General features: G+C 38.2%; 1 protein-coding gene and 1 pseudogene across 1 annotated transcript in view; one reads left to right on the top strand and one right to left on the bottom strand.

Moving 5' to 3' along the window:
* Zdhhc15 (zinc finger DHHC-type containing 15) overlaps positions 1 to 20,981 on the bottom strand; it is a 126,089-nt gene that overhangs the window by 69,934 nt on the left and 35,174 nt on the right. Inside the window, exon 3 of the mRNA XM_028771423.1 lies at positions 4,229 to 4,323. Within this exon, the coding sequence (XP_028627256.1) occupies positions 4,229 to 4,323 (95 nt within the window). The remainder of the gene's footprint in view (positions 1 to 4,228; positions 4,324 to 20,981) is intronic.
* LOC114624518 lies at positions 19,782 to 19,864 on the top strand (annotated as a pseudogene).

Below are 20,981 nucleotides of genomic sequence, written 5' to 3'. Positions count from 1 at the left end.
ACACACACACACACACACACACACACACACACACACACACACACACAGTGTGGTGCAAACAAAACTGCCTAGTTCAGAAACATTTCATCACCTGAGAGAAAACCCTTTACTTTATTAAGCTGTCATTCTTTATTCCCTTATGTCTAGGCAGACTGCAACCAATATCTGCTGTATAAGTTTCTGTCAGAATTTGCCTTCAAAACAGTATGGCCTTTGGTGTTTGGTGTCTTTCAATGGCCACATTTCAAAGTTCATTTATGTTGTATCATATGTCAGTACTGGATTATCTTTTATGTCCAATGATATTCTGGGGTGTGTATATACAATGCAAACATACCGTACTTCCTCAAACAATTTTTCCACTGGCACTGATAAATATTTGGGTTGTTTCCATCTTTTGGCTATGGTTATAGTGTTGCAATAAAAATTTGTGCATAGGTATTTATTTAAATGCTTCCTTCAATTATGCTGAGTACATAACTATGAATAGAACTTTTGTGTCACATGGCAACTCCATATTTAACCTTATTAGGAAAAGCATAGCTATTTTGCACAGCGTATTTACCAGTCTATATTCCCAGGCAAATTTGAACTTTGCATTCTCATCAATATTCAGTATTTTTCATTCATTCATTTGTTCATTTAATGTTTTCCTTCTTGGTAGTTGGTGTCTAGATTTGCATCTCTTTAAATTGGTAATGTGGCTCATGAACTTTTTTTCATGTCCTCAACAAACAATTATATATACTCTTTGGAGAAAAAAAATCTCTATTTAGGATCTTTCTGCATTTCACAACTGGGTTAATCTTAAGTTGCTAAATTATAACAATTCTTTATGTATTCTGCACACTGTACACAACAATTCTATGAATTGAAGACACTGTCTTTTATGCTTTGGCTGGTCTTCTTACTGTTTGCTTTATCTCCCTTCTTACTGTTTTTTTTTTATATATCCTTGGCTTTAGGTTGCTTTTAATTATACAGTTCTCTAAAACATCTAAATAGATTATTTGAGATACTTCTTCCTTTAAATGTGTTTACAACTATAAAATTTCCTGTGAGCTCTGCTTGATTGCATCCTATAATTTTTATTATGTCATATCTCACCTTCACTCCTCTCAAATTATTTTTAAAATTCCTTGCGATTTCCTATTTCATCTGTTAGTTCAGAGTGCGCTTAATGATCAAGGTGCAGAGAATAAGAGGCTGCAGAATTCTAAGCCCTAAATGGGACACCGATTTTGCACCCTCCTTTCTCAAAGCTCAGGGATCACCGAGGAAAAGGGGGGCAGAAAAACTGTAAGAACCAGTGGTGGTGGATGCATACATTAAAGCAGCATTTTTAAAAAACACAATGGGGTCATTACACACAGGAACTTAGCTCTTGTGGAGGCCATGCACAAGACTGGGCAAGCTCAAGGCAGACAAAATTCCAGCTTGGAAAGGAGAGGGAAAAAGAAGTCCTACCTATAGCTGAGGAGATATTGGCAATTGATAGCTTCTGGGAGAGAGAATCAGCTTTCTTTTCTTCTAAAAGGGTGTAGTCCCTGGTAGGCTGACCACCTTCCACAGGTGGCCAAACACTAAAGAATAGTTCATAGGTAGCACAAACGGACTTGGACTTGATTTTGTTTTAAATATGAGGAAGGATGAGGCCACAAGGTTGGATGGGTGAGGCATGGGGTTAGATCTGGGAGGAGTTGGGCTGGGATGAATACCATCAAAATACATTATATGAAATAGTCTAAGAATTAATAAAAGAGTGTGCTTAATTTCTCTATACTTGTGAATCTGTAGCTTCCTTCATCTTATTAACTTCTAGCTTTATTTCACTGCACTTAGATGGTTTCAATATTTTAAATGTATGAACTTCTTTGGTGGCCGAATGGATTGTCTGTATTGGAAAATGTTCTATATGCTATGTAAAAATGTATATCCTAATATTTGGGTGTAGAGTGTGTGTGTGTGTGTGTGTGTGTGTGTGGTGTGTGTGTGTATTTCAGATATTTCATTTCTTTTTGATCTCCTGTCTACTTACTCTACACACTATTGAACATGTAGAACTAATGTCTTTTTAAAATTTTCTCATAAATTATATACAGAATACAGTTTTCTCTCTCTCCTCTCTTCCCAATGCCCCCACCTACCCACTACTTCTTCTTCAGAAAAGGGTAGCCCTCCCAGGGATATCAACTGAACATGACATATTACGTTACAGTAAGACCAGGCACATATCCTCATATCATGGCTGGACAGGGCAACCCAGCAGGAGGAAACGCTCCGAAAAGCAGGCAAAAGAGTCAGAGACACCCCTGCTCCCACTGTTAGGAGTCCCACAAGAAGATCAAGTTACACAATCATGAAATACATGCAGAGGACCTAGGGCAGACCCATACAGGCTCCCTGATTGTTGCTTTAGTCCATGTGATTCCCTATGAGCCCTGCTTACGTGATTCTGTGCACTGTGGGCTATGTTCTGGTGTCTTAGAGCCCTCTGGCTCCTACAATCCTTCCTCTCCCTCTTCCACAGGATTCTATGAGCTCTTCCTAATGTTTGGCTATGAGTCTCTATATCTGTTTCCATCAAGAACTGATGTCTTTGAACTATTATTGCAGAACAGAATTTCCCCAGGTTTTGCTTCTATTTTTTCAGGTTAATTAAAAAAAACTTTAAAATATTGATCAATTGAATCTTTACATATCCAAGAACCTGCTAGTCAAATGCTCTATCACAGACTCAAATATAGCACATTGACCCCCTTTCAATACATATTGTACTTCATTTTCTCTTGTGATTGACTTAACTCTCTCCAAAGAAAATATTTTTGTTGTGATAGATCAATCACAGAGCCTTACACATACCAGAGAAACATTGTATCTCTGAACCACAACTCCAGTCCCCTTTTCTCTTTCTTCCTTCCCTTCCTTTTTTTCCCTATGAAAGTCTTTTGTTTGAAATTAACATAGATACCCTTGATTTTTATTACTATTTGCTTATAATATATTTTTCTAACCATTTATTGTGAACTTATTCATGTCTTTGGTACTAATGTTAGCTGTATTGTAGACAGATTAAATAGATATGATTTTAATCTAGTTTGTTAATTTCAGACTTTTATAATACATTTTTTGAAACAGGGTTTCATTATGTAGCTCTAGTGGTGGAACTCTCTATGTAGAGCAGGCTGGACTCAAGTTCACAGAGATCTACTGGTCTCTGCCTCCAGAGTGCTGGTATTAAAGGTGTGTGCCACCATACCTTGTCCTGTAATGTTTTAAGTATTATTTATTTTAGTGTTATTTATTTTATTACTTTTTTGAGATAAAGTCTCACTCTGTACTCTAGATTGGCCTCAAATTTGTGGCAATTTTCCTGTCTCAGCCTCTAGAATTCTGGGATGACAAGATGAGCGACCATGTCCAACAATCTTAGCCTTTTAAATGAATAAATTAACCCCTTTGTACTTTAAGCATTCAGAAGAAAAGATACTTGCCACTTTGCTCATCATCTCCTTTATATATATTACCTTTCTACGTGCTTTACATTTTTTATTTTGTATTATTTTGATCTGTGAATGAGACAACGTAGAATAGTATTTTTTTTTTCGGTGTTAATAGCTCTGGTAAGATCTTTCCTATTGTTCCTTTTTACTTCCATTTTTTCTGATCTCTTACAAATAGTGCAAGAAACACATGGATTCAAGAGACCACACCTTAAAAGGGATGGATTCAGAATTGAATCTTTTCTCAGAGTTGCCTTTTAGTTTCTTGATGGGTGCCATTATAAGATAATACAACTCCATAGAATTGAACTAGATGAGGTCTCGGAATCATAATGGCTTTTTCTTTTAATCAAATCCCCATTACAGACAGTGGTTTTCTAGTCTTAAAGATACCCAAGGCTGGCAATTTCACAAACTCCTTTAATAGCCTAGTCTACCCTTAATTCCTCAGAGTGAATTCCTTTCAGTGTATCCTTGGCTGGGCAAGGTAGTGTGTCACCATATTTCCAGCTATTCAGGAGAGGTGAAGGAGGGTGACTCGAGGCAAGGAGTTCAAGGCCAGCTTGGGCAACACAGAGAGACCTTGTCTAAAAAAAAATATACTAAACAACTGGAATTTCTTTTGAATAAGAAGGCTATTTGTTCTTCCTTTTGTCCTGTTCTGGTTTTATTATTATCTTTAGTTTCTTTTGTTCTTAACTTTGTGAAGCAACAAATATTCTTACCTTCTGGTTTGGCTGCTGTGGGAGTGTAAAGATAGACTTCCAGTAGGTCCATGCAAAGAACACAAAAATGGCGTGATAGAGTATGAGGTAGATAACTGAAATTAAAAAAAAAGTTGACACTTTTAATCCATTTTTTTCAGAATTCAAGATCACAAAAGTAAGCACCAAATGTCTCTTTTTCTCCTATTACTATATACTCTCTGGTATTTCTATGGAGCAATGACTGCCACTATTTTCCCATGCACAGATAAGAATACATGCATAACACTGAATTTTGAAGCAAAGAATTTCTGGAAGTTATATCTTTTCAAACTTTTCATGTGATTCTGTGAGTAAAGAGAGGAACTGTCCTTTATGTCAATATATGAAAGCTATTTTAGCCAGTTATCATTATGTCTTCTACCATGGATGGGTACTAAATGCTATGATACAATTTGCAATTCACTGGAGTTTATAGCACGCTATTTTTCAAAAAAAATTATTAATTTAGTGTGTGTCTCTATGTGTATGTACACACATGCTATAGCACACATGTGGTGTTTAGATGACAAATTGTGGGAATCAGTCCTCTCCTTCTACCATATGGGTTCCAGGGATAGAATGCAGGACATTGGGCCTGGCTCTAAGCACCCACTGAGCCATCTGGCCAGCCTACAATGTATTTTTGTATATATCACCTCATTTTATTTTCTCAGTAACTTTGTTGAGATAGATAACAGTATAGGGCAGGTAATTATCTGACAGAGACAGCTCATTAACCAAGGTCCCACAGTCTGTAATGTGTATGTACCCTGACATTAAATACAGAGCTTCTGACTCTAAATCTCAAGTTGTTTTCAGTAACTCCATTGACTACACAACTCAAAAGTATAAGTTGTACCTTTGAAATAGATGTCCGCATGACTCTCCTACCTATCTTCTCATACTTTTTCCTTTTAAACAGCTCATTTTTGGTAGTCTCCACAGAGCTGGTTACAAGATGGAAAATCACTTCAGTGTTTCATTTCAATTCCCTGAATGGCATGGTCTTATGTCAATCCATCAAAAAGACTCAAGAGGATAATGTAACTGAAGACCAAATTAACAACAAGGTTGAGCCTTTCATACATCTACTCTTTCAGTCCCAGCCCTTTAATACAAGACTGTTTATATGTGAGATTATGAAATCTCAATTTCCCACACAGAATAAAAGGCAACGGTTTAGTCTACATGGACATATCACTTCTTTTTCATGTCAAGGGTGTGGTCATTCCAGATTTTCTCACATGTTTATATAAATGCATGCAAACAAGCATCTCTACAACATCTAAAAATGTAACTGCCTTTTTTGTGAAAAGTTAAAAGATTCATAGAGTTCAAAACTTGAGGTAGAGGAGTATACAGTGAAATCCTTGTCTTATTCAGTTATAGTCTAAGCCATGACTTCAGAGTTTATGTTTTTAAACTAACCCATGGTGTTTTGGCACACAGAGTGAAGTAGTCTGTGCACAATATTTTGCAACATCCTTCTTTATTGCTTATGTTATCTGGCATTGTTTCACTTTATATAACTTGGAAAGAGCGATCTTTCTTATTTTCTTAAATAAGTGTAAGTGGAGTGCTCAGCCCTAAGTGGGACATTTACATATACTCCCATATATGACAGCCCCTTAGACCTCCTACAAAGGCTAAGAGGCTGTCATATATTGGAGTGCAGAAAGATTATAAGAGCCAGAGGTTGGAAAGGATTGCTCTAAAACATTATCTTCTGACATGAGAGAGCTGTTGCAATAAGAACTCATAGAGCTATGGCTATATAAAATGTGCACAAGATTAAGCCATCCAACCCCCCAGCATGTACTGGGGAAGGGACCAAGAAGCCCCACACTGAGCTGAGGTACTACTGGCAGTAGATGGCAGTCAAGGGAGCCAAAGTCAGTTGTCTTCAGAGATATGATCCCTAATAGATTGTTCACAATCTAGTGTGTGGTCCTATACCCATGTGGCTATATATGTATAGGTACTACAGATTATACTGTTTGTTAAAGAAAAAAAAAGAGTACATGAAGATGGAAGGAAAAATTGACGGGTGGTATAAGTTGGAGGGGCAGGAATAGGAGGCAGATTTTTATCAAAACACATTGTATGCATTTATAAAATTCTCAAAAAATAGTTGCATGGGATTCTATTGCAAAGATGTATTAAATACTCTATTGAACCAGACTGTCTTTATTATACATTGAATTTTTGTTTTCTCTTGCTAATACAAATAGTGGGTCCATAAACATTTTATATGTATGTCATCAGCACATGCATAAACATCTGTAGAATAAATAGGGTGGTGTTGTCACACACCTTTAATCCTGGCACATGGGAAGCAGCAGCAGATAGATCTCTAAGTTTGATGCTAGCCTGGTCTACAGAGTGAGTTCTGGGACAGCTGAGGATACATAGAGAAACCCTGTCTCAAAGAACAAAAAAAAAAAAAAAAAACAAAACAAAAGAATAACTATACATTAGATTCCCTGAATTAGAATTGCCAGGCCAAAAGTATGCCTTTTTCAGATGTTTCTTTTATTTTTGATATTATAACATAATTACATGTTCGCCTTTCCTTCCTCCAAACCATCCCATATACCTGTGGGGCAAGTGGACCTGTGCCACCAGACAAAAAAACTGGGAAAGTTGAGGAGATTCAGAAACCCCTGTAGTTCTCATGAGAATGGTAGGCATTTGACCCAGTTCCTGTCCTGAAGTAGCTGACCTCAACATCCCACATGAGGACCTTGACAACTAGTTGAGTAGCATAGAACCCAGAGTTCTTCATGCTAATGAGGTATCTGGATGGGCCTGCCCCAAAGATTCAGCCAATAAGCTTCTCTTCCCGGAATTCCTTCCTGCAAAAGGTATTTAATCTCTGGTCCACCGTAAGTTTTATGCACCATTTTCATCATCAATAAACAGTTTGGACAAGCAAGGACTGTCCCTCTCATCAAGAAACTCTGAGGGGGGAACCCTTCATTATCAAGCCTTGCCACCTAAGTCTCTCGAAGATGTGATGGCAGTGCTGTCTTTACCCCTTTTGTAGAGATACACTTGTAGAATAGTCATGACAGGGGAGCAGAATCCCAGCAGGGGGTTGCCTGCATGGGGGAGGGGGTAATGTATGTGTTAAGCCTGTAACAGTCTGATTGGGAGCACATTAGTGGTCTGTTGTTATGGTCGTAGAAAAAAGGCAAGGGTGTTTGAGGAATTTAGTCCTAGATGGAATCCTCTAAGTGGAGAGTTACTCGTGTAGTATTAAGGAAAGCAGAGGGAAGAGTTGGGAATTTATCTGCTTTAGATGGCTGAGGAAGAAAATATTATAGTAATTATGTATCTGGGATAGTCAGTAACAGCTTGTCTGTAAAAGGAAACTGGCTTAAGTAGATGGTATTATTTTGTTAATTAAGGATTAAATAATGGCTATTAGTGAGTTGGTTTGACCTGTGGGGAGTAGATTAAATATGATTTTTTTTGAAGCTTAAAATAAATTTTAAACAAATTGACATTTTTAGAACAATTTTGGGTGAAAAAGCACAAACACTGTAGCAACACCAGCCAAGAAAAACCACACATAGGGAGGGACAAAGGGACCTGCCTGCTAGAGCAAAAGACCAGCAGCCTCTGAGGCAGAGCAGGCTCCCCCATAGGCACAAAGAGCCCACCAAGAAAAAGATGGATGAGATCTTGCTGCTGAGAATTGGAAAGCAAGACGCCTGATACCCTTACCCCAAACATTTTCATATTTCTTTGCTTAAATGCTTGTTCTCACTAACAGCAGCACCTGAAACAGTGCTCATGCCTTTTAACTCAAATTTTTCATGCTTCTTTATTGGAATGCTTATTTTTCTCACTAACAGGAACACCTGAAACAATGTTTGTGCTCCAATTAAACTGTTACAAGCTTAACAGGTTTTTTGGGGGGAAGGGGTCTGGGAAAGGGTTTCACTTGTCCCACATATACCCTTCCTTGCTCTCTTCATATTTTTCCCTGAAAAAATAATATTCCTTGCTTAGTAGGTAGAATGTCACTTCTATGCATGTTTTCAGGGGTGAGCATTTGGTACTGAACAACCAACTGGTATGCTCTTCCATGGAAAAGACTGTTTCTCCTGCTCTCAGATATTCCTTAGTTGCCTCTGTTCTTTGTATAGTTTCTGTGCTTTTTTCATTTTCCCTTTAGCATGTCAATTGTTGTTGTCCTTGTTCAGCTCATGTTTGCATATTTGTAGAGTCGTGTTTGTGAGACATTACAAGTATAGCTTCTGATATTACTAGGACACATAATTTTATATAAAACTTCCTGATCCTTGACCCTTACAACCTTTCTGCCCCTTTGTCTGCAATGCTCCCTGAGCCTTAGGTATAAGGACTGCTTTGCAGATGTATCCATTCAAACTGGACTCCACAGCTATCATTAAATTGCCATTAGTAAAACTTGCACATTTTGATCCTCCACCAGAGGCCACTCCAGCATCCAGATCCTCAGGCAAGCCCTCTGCCTTTAGACCACCTACACTCCTCCTGTAGCCCATCCTAGCCTCAAAAGCCCTTCATCTCCTCATCACCACATCCAGTCCTGTGTCTCCTGTCTCAGCCCCCCTATTATACCAGAGGCCACATCAACACTCAGAACCCCAGGTAAGGCACCCACCCATACTCCCCCAGTGCCCACCCAGCCTACCATCAATAGCCCCTCCTCGCCTCGTCACCCTATCCCATCCCACACCTCTGGCTGAAGCCCCATTCCCTACAGAGGCCACATCAGCACCAAGATCCTCAGGTAAGCCCACTACTAGTGGACCATAAACATTCTAACAGTGTCTGCTCAGCTTACCTACAACAGCCCCTCCTTTCCTTGACATTCTATCCTGGCTCATATCTCTGGCAGATGCCCTGTCCTCCACCAGAGGCCAAGCTGGTACCTAGATTCCCAGGTAAGACCCCTGCCCAGGTAAAGGGACTACAAACACTCTCCCCAGTGACCACCCAGGATACACTCAACAGCCCTTTCCTTTCCTCATCACCATATCCTGGCCCACATCTGTGGTGGAAGACCACTTTTCCACCAGAGGCCACACTAGCACCCAGAATCCCACAGAGGCTGCTTGCTTGTGGACCATACTCAATCTCTCAGTACCTGACCAGCCCTCTCTTCCTTATGACCGGCCCTAACTCTTTCAGAGGAACCTCAGCTACACCAGAGGCCAGTCTGGTCATCAGAAGTCCAGCCACCAAATCAACCAGAAACACTCTACTCAACCACGGGTCACTCCAACTAGAAGACTAGAGAAGAAACAGAAACCACAAAACAAAGCACCTAGCCAACAAACCCAGGTGCCTAGATGTCACTGTAAGAATACAATAAAAAACAACCAGGGCAATTTGTCACCACCAGAGCTCAGCTATCCTTGAAAATCGAGACTTGAATATTTCAACACAGCTGAAGCACAAGTAAATGACCCTAAAACCAACTTTATGAAGATGATAGAGGTCCTTAAAGAGGAAATGAATAAATCCCTTAAAGAAATCCAGGAAAACACAAACAATTGAGGAAATAAATAAATCCTTTAAAGAAAGCTAAGAGAAATCAAACAGGTGAACAAAATAAATAATACTGTTCAAGACATAAAAATGGAAATAAAAGTAATAAAACACAAACTGAGGGAATTCTGAAAATGTAAAATCTAGGATGTGAACAGGAACTACAGAGGAAAGCTTCCACAACAGAATGTAAGAGATGGGATAAGAACCTCAGGTATTGAAGATATGATAGAAAAAATAGACATATTAGTCAAAGAAAATATTGCATCCAAAAAATTCCTGACATAAAACATCCAGAAAATCTGGGACTACGAAAAACCCAAACTCAATAATAATCGGAAAAGAACAAGAAGAATCCCAGCTCCAAGATCTATTTAACAAAGTCAAAGAAGGAAATTTTCCTAACCTAAAGGACGTGTCTATAAAGGTTCAAGAAGCTTAGAGAACACTAAATAGATTGAACCCAAAAAGAAAGTCCCCTCACTACATAATAATTAAAACATTAAAACATAGAACAAAGAAAGAATATTAAAAGCTCCAAAGAAAAAGGCCAAGTAACATACAAAAGCAGACCTAGTAGGATTATACCTGATTTCTCAATGGAGACTCTAAAAGCCAGAAGGGCCTAGAGAGATGTACTGCTCTAAGAAACCACAGATGTCAGTCCAGACTACTATACAAAACAAAACATTCAATCACTATAGATAGAGAAAACAGGACATAGTCAAATTTAAACAATATGTATCCATAAATCTAGCACTGTAGAAGGTACTAGGAGGAAAACTATAACCCAAGGAAGTTAATTACACCCATAAAAATCTAGTTAATAAATAATCTCACACCAGTGAAACCAAAAGAATGGAAACATGCACACACACACACACTCCAATATCAAAATAATAAGAATTAACAAGAATTGGTCATTGTTCTCTCTCAATGTGAATAAACTCAATTCCCCAATAAAAAGACACAGACTAACAAAATGGATGTGAAATCAGGATCCATTCTTCTGCAGCATACAAGAAACATACATACCACAACATCAAAGATAGTTATTACCTCAGAGTAAAGCATTATAAAAAGCTTTTCCAAGTAAGTGGACCTAAGCTGGTGTTGCCATTAAATAGACTTCAACAAAATTTAATCAAAAGTAATGGTGAAGGACACTTCATACACATCAAAGTAAAAGTCAACCAAGATAATATCTCAGTTTTTGACATTTATGCTCCAAGCACAAAAACACCCATATTTGTAAAGGAATTACTAAAGCTTAAATCACACATTGACTTTCACATATCAATACTGGAAAACTTAAAGTACCCACTCTCATTAATGGCCAGATCATTGAGACAAAACAAACAAACAAACAGAAAAGAAAAAGAAAAAAACAGAAAAATACCAGAGCTAATAGATGTTATGAGCAAAATGGTCCTAACATATCTTTTGTGGTTTACCCAAACACTAAACAATATGCCTTCTTCTCAGCACTTCATGGAACTGTCTCAAAAACTGACCATATAGTCAATCACAGAGCAAGCCTCAACAATTACAAGAAAATTGAAATAACTCCTTGTATCTTATCAGACCACCATGGATTAAAGTTGGACTTCAACAACAGCAGAAACACCAGAAAGCCTATACACTCATGAAAATTGAGTAATTCTACTCAATGACCACTGGGTCAAAGAAGAAAAAAGAAAGAAATTAAAGACTTTCTATAATTCAATGAAAATGAAGGCACAGAATATCTAAACTTATGGGATACAATGAAAGCAGTGCTAAGAGGAAAAGAAATAGGGGTAATCTCATACTAGTAACTTAACAGCACAACTAAAAACTTGAGAACAAAAAGAAGCAAGTTCACCCAAGAGGAGTAGATCAGAAGAAATAATCAAATTCAGGGCTGAAATCAATAAAATAAAAACTAAGAGAACAATACAAAGAATCAATGAAACAAAGAGAGACAAACCCTTATGTAAACTAGCTAAAGGGCAGAGACAGAATATTCAAACTAACAAAATCAGAAATGAAAAGGCAGAAATAACAATAAAACACTGAGGAAATCTAAAGACCAAACCCCCACAAAATTGGAAAATCTAATGTAAATGGATAATGTTCTCAATACCTATCTTTACTTACCTACCCTTAATATACCAAAGGTAAACCAAGATCAGATAAACAATTTAAATAAATCTATAACCCCTACAGAAATAGAAGCAGTCATTAAAAGTCTCCCAACAAAAAAAGCCCAATCATTCCACAAAACAGAAACAGAAGGAACATAGTCAAATTTATTTTATTAGGCCACAATTATCCTGATACTCAAACCACATAAAAATTCAACAAAGAAAATTACAGACCAATTTCTCTTATGAACATTGAAAAAAAATACTTAAAAACCAAATTCAAGAATACACCAAAAAGATCTTCTACCATGATCAAGTAGGCTCCATCCCAAAGATGCAGGGATGGTTCAACACATGAAAATCCATCAATGTAATCCACTATATAAACAAACTGAAAGAAAAAATAAACATGATTATATCATTAGATGCTGAAAAAGCCTTTGATAAAATTCAATGCCCCTTCATGTTAAAAGTCTTGGAGATATCAGAGACACCTAAACATAATAAAGGCAATTTACAGCAAGCAAATAGTCAATGTCAAATTAAATGGAAATAAAATCAAAGCAATTGCACTAAAGTTAGGAGCAAGACAAGGCTGTTCACTTTCTCCATATCTATTCAATATAGTACTTGAACTTAGAGTACTGTGTGAGTGTCTAAACAATGATTGGTCTAACTGGAGGCTCACTCCACCAGAGGGAGCCCATGCCTGACACTGAGGGCTGAAACTAGAAGCTTGGCAGCCCAGGGATCCAGGATAGAATCAATTACAACTGGAAAAAAGTCAGTGAAATGATTTCTAATGATATTCTGCCATACTCATAGTTTAGTGTCTAGCCCAATTGTCATCAGAGAGACATTGTCCAGCAACTGATGGAAGTAGATGCACTACTAAACACTGGGAGGAGCCAGGAAATCTTGCAGAAAGAGGGGGAGGAAGGATTCTAGGAACCAGAAGGTTCAAGGAGAACATGATCTACAGAATCAACCAAGCAGGGATCATAGGGGATCACAGTAACTGAAGGGGCAACCATGGACCCTGTATTGATCTGAGCTAGATCCTCTGCATATATGTTATGGTTATATAGCTTGGTGTTCTTATGGAACAGTGGGAGTGGGGAGTATCTCTCACACTTTTGTGTACAGTTAGGACCCTTTTCCTCCTACTGAATTGTTTTGCAACCATTCACAAATTTCAGAGTGCAGGGTGGTTGAGATCACTAAGTGGATGAAAGCAGTTGTTAAGCCTAATGTCTTAAATTGGATACTCAGGACCCAGGTGCTTGAAGAAGAGAACCAACTCCTACAAGCTGTCTCCTTCACATTCTCATGTGTGTAAGAGTGCACAATACACACACACACACACACACACACACACTCCATTTTAAAATGTAATAAAAATTCAGCGTATATCCTTTACCAAAGACTGAATCATTACCTGAATTATAGAGTTCAAGAATTTAGCAGCCCACTTTCAGGTCATTCTGAAGAACCAGGAGAAGACAGTGTTTTTAGGCCATCTGGTTGTTCATCCTATCACTTCAAGGAGGAAACTTGCTCCAACCTCCCTGGCAGACAATAACTTCATCTCTGCCAATGCTTTTAAGTGATTCTTCTTGAAATACAGAGAGACTCATGATTCTCATGTTTGTGCACCCCTCTGTGTAGATAAGGTTCTTGACCTTTGCTCTTGAATATGCACCAGTCTAGTTTGTCCTGCATTAAAAACATGCAGCATACTTCTCTCCTGTGCCTCTCTCAGTTGAGATATTTCTTGAGACGATTTCTCACATTGTACCTCAAACTGATGTGAAATTCACTATGTAACTAAGGCTGGTCTTGAACTCATGGCAATTCTCCTACTTCATCCTCCTAAGTGTTGTAATTACAGACACAAGTCACCACACCTGGTTGGCATAGATTTTTATAATTAATTTTGTGTCTAGAATACTCATGCTATAAACCACAGGGACACTGAATCTTTTTTAAATTTGTTGCTCCAGTGAGGTTTCAAATCACTAGAGAAATCAAATAGCTTGTGAACTGTAACCCTGAGCTGTCACTACTCACCGATGTAGAAATGAAATGGGGAAACATGCTTTTTTTTTTCCCTCAGAAAACAGGCAAAGTGGAGCTCTTCACTTATCTGGCAGTGATTGCTTGGGGGGGGGGTGGAATCAGAAGCTACTAATGTTAGTGGTGTAACCTGAAATCCCAAAGTCTTAAGTGTCTTTTCTTCTTTTCTTTCACCAGATGCAGAGGTTTGCAAGATAACCAGAACATAGGTAAATGCAAAGCAAAAGAATTCCTCTAAGCATGCGGTCATTCTGCATGCCATCACTGTGTTGTAATGGGAAGAGCCCATTATGGAGATAGCTTCCAAAATAATGCCTCAGAAACACCTTGATAAGATTATGGAAGCTAAAATTACGTGCTGGAAGTAACATTAAGAAGTTGTTATTAGCAACATCTTTGGACAGTAGATTCCCTTTTGTTTTGCTCTTAGGAGGTAGTGGAAAATGTGTATGTGTGTCAGGGCAGGGGGGCCTTGTGCATGCATTCTTGTGTGCCTCAAAATGTATGTAATAGACATAGACTTGCTGTTGTGAAGGCAGCAAGATGAGCAGCAGAGTGAGAAAGTAAAGCAGCTTTGCTACACACTCCCAGGCAAATGCCAAAGCTGTTACTGCAGCAATTATGTAACATACCTTTTTTTTCTTCTTCTTTAAAAGCTATTGTTAGAGACTCTTTAGCTTAAAAAGAGATTATTTTCTGTAACATCTTTCATACCAGTTGATGACTAAAAGCATTTGTGTTGGTAGTGAGGGAAAATTGGGAGAGAGGAGTACCTTGCAATTATGCACTGTAATTCAAATAGGAACAGCAGTTGTAGATCTAGCAATTGAGAGTCCTTATTAAAATCTCCATTTTGGCTCAGGAGAGAAATCCTCAGTTTATGATAAGGGAGAAATTTGTCAGCCAGGCAGTTACATCTCCGTTTGAGCAGAGAACGTAACAATGAGGTGTTGATCCTGACGTTAAATACATTGCCTTACTTTACTTACACTGAATTGTGAACTCCCAACAGGGCCAGAGCTTGTGCAGCAGGTATTTGAAGGCATCTTGAGAATAAGGAGAGAATCTCATAGGTTTTTTTTGCCCAAGGTTTACAGAACATTTGATGAAAATTTAAGAATTACTCACATGTTCATTCCATGGTTTATCTGACCCTAGCATTTGAATTTTTATCAGCTGGTTCCAGGGTTTTCCTAATTAACCCCTAGGAGTTTCTCTGATATCAGTACAATATCCTGGTGACATGTGGCATTACATTTTGAAAAGCATAGTTTCTTTTTCATTAAAGTCAACTTCAAATGTTAGGCTTTCGTCCAACATATAATTATCCACCAGGCATCTACTGCTCATCAATTTATATAAACTTTTTATAAAGCCAGTTATGTTACCAAGTCTTTTTAAATTTTTTTAAAAAAAGATTTATTCATTTTATATGTATGAGTGTTTGCCTGCACACAGGTTCACTACTTGTATGCTGTGCCTGAGGAGGCCATAAGGAAACAACATACCTGGGAACTGTAGTTACCATGTGGGTTCTGGGCATTGAACCTAGGTCCTCTGCAAGAAGAGCAAGTGCTCTTAACCATTGAGCAATGTCTCCAGCTCCCATCAGTTCTTGAGGATTATCTTACAAATTTAGCAGCCATTATGCAAAATGAAATTTCATTTTCATTGGTATGAACTAGATCACTTTTTCTCTCTTTACACTGTATATATACTAGGTAAATATTCATCCACTGAACTATACTAATAGCCTAATTCTTAGTATTTTCGAGTTCCAAAGATCTGTCTAGTCCCTGTGCATTAGTTGTTAGTACACAATACCAAAAGAACAGAATACATATGTTTATGAATGTGAATTATAGTATTAATCTTTGTCAAAATGATTAGATTTGGAATCATCTAGGAAACACACTTCTGGTTGTGTCTGTGAGGCTGTTTCCAGAAAGCTTTAACTGAACAAAGAAAAATCTACCCAAAATATAGAGTGAACCATCTCATGGACTGGGCTCCCAGACTAAATAAAAAGGGAAAAATAAATCTGTTGAGGTCCAGTATTTGTGTCTCTGGTTCTTTATTGTCAATGCAATGTAACTAGCTGCCTTATACTTCCACCAATATACTTTCCCCAAAACAATGGACTGGAACCTCTCAAACTATGGGCTAAAAGAAATTCTTCCTTTTTTTTTAATTTGCCTTTTCCAGATAATTGTGTCAGAGCAAAACTAACTAATATGGAGTCTTTTTCATTTTTTTTTCTGGAGTTAAAATGGTCTGGCACTGAGATGTTGGGTAAAACAATAAATTTGGAACCAGATGATTGACTTGAATTCTGGATTTGGTATTTAATAACAATGTATCCTTGGGTTGGGGATGATGCTCTATGGTAGAGCACTTGCCTGGCTTGTTTGAGGCCCTGTGTTTCTCTCCTGAAGCAAAACAAAAATCCAACAAAAGGGTGCTGGGGAGATGGCACAGTGGGTAAATGTGCTTGATAATACAACAAGCTAGGATGCAGTTGCCCAAGCATAACTGCCTACAAATCCCAGCAGGTGCACAGGAAATGGGAGGTTGAAACAGGATATCCAACAGTTCATGGTCCAGCTAGTCTGTTCCCTTTTAAAGATGTATTTTATTTTATGTGCATGTGTGTGCCTGAGTGTATGCATATGCACCAGATGCATGCAGGTTCCCCTATAGACCAGAGGAGATCATCTGGAACTTGAGTTACTGGGAGGCACTGGATGTGAGTGCTGGGAACCAAACCTGAGTCCTTCACAATAGCAGCCAGTGCTATTTATCACAGAGGGATCTCAGCATCCCACCAGCTAGCATGGTTTATGCACTGTGTCTCAAACAAGGTAGAAAGGTGAGGACCAACAGTTAAAACTTTTCCTTTGATGTCCATCATGTGCTCTGGTATGTATGTGCCCACAGCCATATGCGTATCTACCCATAAGATTCTCACACACATATACCACAAAGCAAAACATTCCCTCCAAATTATGTGTCCTTGAGAAGTTAGTTAGCCATAGATATGTACATATAAATATACATGTAGGCAATGTATACAAAATATACTTAAATGTATTGATAAACAACATTTATACTACACACATAAAATGCTTGTCTCACAAAGTTTTTGAGTATTATTTTTCAACGCATTGATATATCTGGCATATTTGAATAACTTAATATATAGTTTTTCTCCTTTTCTCTTAACTGTTGGTGGTTTATATTCTAAGAGATGGTAATAAAAATTACACAAACTTTATTAGAAGAGATACCATGGCTTGTTAAAAATGAAGAAAATGGCTTGTTTTTCATTGTCTATTTGGTATTGAGCCACTCTTTCATTGATTCATTCATGTTGGGGACATGGGAGCAAACAGGGCTAATCTGTTGGGTAAGTCTTTGGCTTCCCTCATAGCTCCAAGTAGATAATTGGAATATCATTATTCTGCATGTACAATTTGAATTAAGGGAATCCATTGATTCAGCACTGTCAAGACTATTCGCAGCAGACTTTAAAGGGAAGCAGAGATTACCTGTTGTCTACACAGAGGCTAGGGATTTATAGATCGATTCTCTCTGACTGTGAAAGTGACAGGAACACTAGAAAGCACAGGTTGGTTCCTTTAGAATGAATTACCTTTTGTTGATTGAACTATAACTCTACCTCAGGTACATGGTGCTAACTTTATTTTAATATCATTAAATTTCAAAGTTTAAAGGCATCTGGGATGCTATTTGGCACAGTGGTCTAGAAAACACACATGTCTTCTTTACAACACCTCTAATAACCAGTTGTCTAGATTTTGTTTGAATATCTGAAGTAATACAGAATCGATCAATGCCTAGGGGGTCAACACATCTTATTGCTGGAAAACTCTGTCAGACTTGTTTTTCTTATATAGAAATATCCTTACTGGCAACACCCTCTCATTGATCTTAATTGCGCGGTATGGAAAGAAAAACAGATTGTTTGAAAACCTAGCCTGTTTTCAAACCATAGCCTGTATCCAGACATTTAAAGATCTTTCACAACTCAATAAAATGGGAAAAAGACTTAACTGGATACTTCCCTCAAAGAAGAGATAGATGGCAGTGAGACACGTGAAAACATGCTTGGCATTAGCAGCCATTACAGAGCTACAAAGCAGTCACAAGGAGACATTGCTTTATACATAGCAGAATGATATCAAAGTTACAAACGAAGACAAGTGACAGCGAGGATTTAGACCAACTAGCAATGTCATATACAATGGTAGGGAAGCAAAACGGGGAGAACCACAGATGCAAACACTCTGATAGTTCCTTATCCAATTAAACATACCACATGAGCCCAAAATCTTACTTCTTAATATTTACCAAGAGAAATAAAGATATCTTTTCACAAAGGCATATTTTTTCAAATTTTTAATGGTTCTGGAAACTGTAGCACATGGCAACCAAGTACTCTACCACTATCCTCATCCACGTACATATATATTTTTATCAGCTTCATTCAGCGTAGCTCAAAACTGAAAGGAATTCAAATGCACCTAAACAAGTGAGTGAAAGACTGGATTGTGGTACAACTGAAATGTGAAATCATATCTCAATAAATCTGACAAAACTAGAAAGCAAAGAGATTTAAAACTGGGGTTTTCTTTGAATTTTTAATCATAGGTTTTCTGACATTTAGCAAAATAAAGAACAATTAATCAGTAATAAAAACCAAGAACCTATTTATATGTGCAGTGATGTGGAGGAATCCTAAAACTGTATACTACTAGGAAGGCAAAAATAGATTACATATTGTATGCTTTAATTTATATAGCATTAGGGAAAGATAAAATTGTATGGGACAAAAAAAAAATCAGTGGTGGCCAGAGATAGGGAGGAGAGGATTGTTTGCAAATGGGGCAGGTGGAATAATTTGAGAAAATGTTAATATTTTATACTTTCATTGTGATAGTATTTTTACATCATTGTCCATATTTTTCAAAGGTCATCAACCTGAATACTTAAAATGGGTGCCTTTAAGATTTCATAAATCTGGGGGGGGATGGGCACAGGGGATAACATCTGAAATGTAAATAAATAAAATATCCAATAAAAAAGATTTCATAAATCATATCTCAATAAATCTGACAGAAAGCAAAGAGATTTAAAACTGAGGTTTTCTTTGAATTTTTGAATCATAGGTTTTCTGACATTTAGCAAGATAAAGAACAATTTTAATTTCTCAGACTAATATTTTTGTTTTTCTTAATAGCCATATTCAAATATGTTGAGCACTCTAGGCTGTAGGATTGTACTTCTTGAAGTTCTAATGTTTGTTATGATAGAGAACAACAATAAAGTTTCATTTTAAAGTTCATGGGCATTTAATCAAATAAATCACAGACACATATTAAAAATACTCCAATAATCATTGAAAAACACTTCCATGTATTACCAGGGTGAATAAACTGGTATGTAAACAAATTAAGCTACATAATAATAGGTATAGTGTTACCCAGTGTTTAAAAGGTCAAGCTTATAAATTATAAACATCTATACTTCCATTTCTAAGTGTAAGGAAAAACACCAATAAGAGTACAAGTCAAACTAAAGATAATAATTTCCTATGGTTAATGATAGGAGAGAGATTATGAGAACTCAAATTTTTATATTATGTATGTCTACATTTTAAAACAATGAATCTTTTAGAAATATGTTAATTTTTCAAGGAGACAGCCTTCATTAGAGTCCACAAGCCTTCATTAGAAAGTGATTTTTAAAAATGAGCATTAAACAAACCTGCCCCTAGAGGTGTTGTAGGTGTGGCTGCTGTGTCACATGGGCAGCAGTTAAGTGGCTGAATGATTAGTAGCCTAATATTTCCTGAAAAAGTGAGCCTGAGACTACCACTAGTCTGGCACAAGGAGTTTGGACAGGGAGAAAGCCTGAGATAACCAGCAGTCTGGTGCCAGGCTCCCAGGATGGGGAGAAAGCTGGTGACTTGAAGAACCCCACCTGGGACCACAGGCCTCAGGTAAAAGTGAGCCTGAGACAGAAGATCCTCACAAGGGGCCACTTGGGAGGACCAGGTGAGGAACAGGCCTGAGATGATTACCAGACCAGCACCATGGGGACCTGGCAGCTACCCTGAGATGGCCACCAGTCTGGCACTACACAGGCCTTGGATGGAGGCAGACCATGCCCAAGATAACCCCTGCTGGGCACCATAATGCCCAGGTGGGACATACACTCCTGAGACCACTCCTGAGACGACTTCATAAAATCAGAGACCCCAGTGTCACTAAGAGAAGCATGTAAGTGGTGGAGAAATGGAAGAGAAAGAGAAACAGAAGGATGTAGACACAATGAAGAGAGGTACAACTGGAGACTCGAGGGTAGTGAGGAACAGCCCAACGTGAGTAGCCAGTGATGCCACCTGGTACCATGGCGGGGTCCTGGACTGTGCTGACACTGGGGGCCCTGTCTAGGTCTGTGGCTCTGCAACAGCAGGGGTCTGTTGCCATCAAAGGCCAGGTGGATGCCCCTGGTCTAGAGTGCTACCTGGGTTCATGTTAATGTTCCAGGGCTGTGCAGAATTGGTCCCACCCCTCATCTGGGCATCACTAGAGACCTATTCCTGGAAGCATAAGGGCAGGAGAGCTGACCCTGCCCCTAACCACCTGCGATACTTGGGTTAGAAGCCCAGCATACTGTGGAAGTTATGGGTGACCCAACCCCCAGGGTACAAGCATAGGAGAGCTGGCCCCACCCACTTGTCTCCTGTGTAGTAGAGTGAGGAGGAGCTACCCTCTTTCCCCTTGCCCCTTATCATCTGCAGCAGGCCAGAGAGCTGGGCCTGATGTCATCAGAGTAGGAGAGTTAGGATGTATGATGTGAAAGTCACAAAAAAACAATTAAAAGTTTTAAAAAATGAGCATTAAAGTCTATCATCATTGTTGCTGTTGTCGTCACCACCACCACCACCACCACCACCCCCC

Source organism: Grammomys surdaster, unplaced genomic scaffold (genome assembly GCF_004785775.1).
Source record: "Grammomys surdaster isolate TR1022 unplaced genomic scaffold, NIH_TR_1.0 207, whole genome shotgun sequence".
NCBI classification, from domain to species: Eukaryota; Metazoa; Chordata; class Mammalia; order Rodentia; family Muridae; genus Grammomys; species Grammomys surdaster.
Note: the sequence above shows the minus strand (reverse complement) of the source record. Positions and strands in the feature narration are given on the sequence as shown.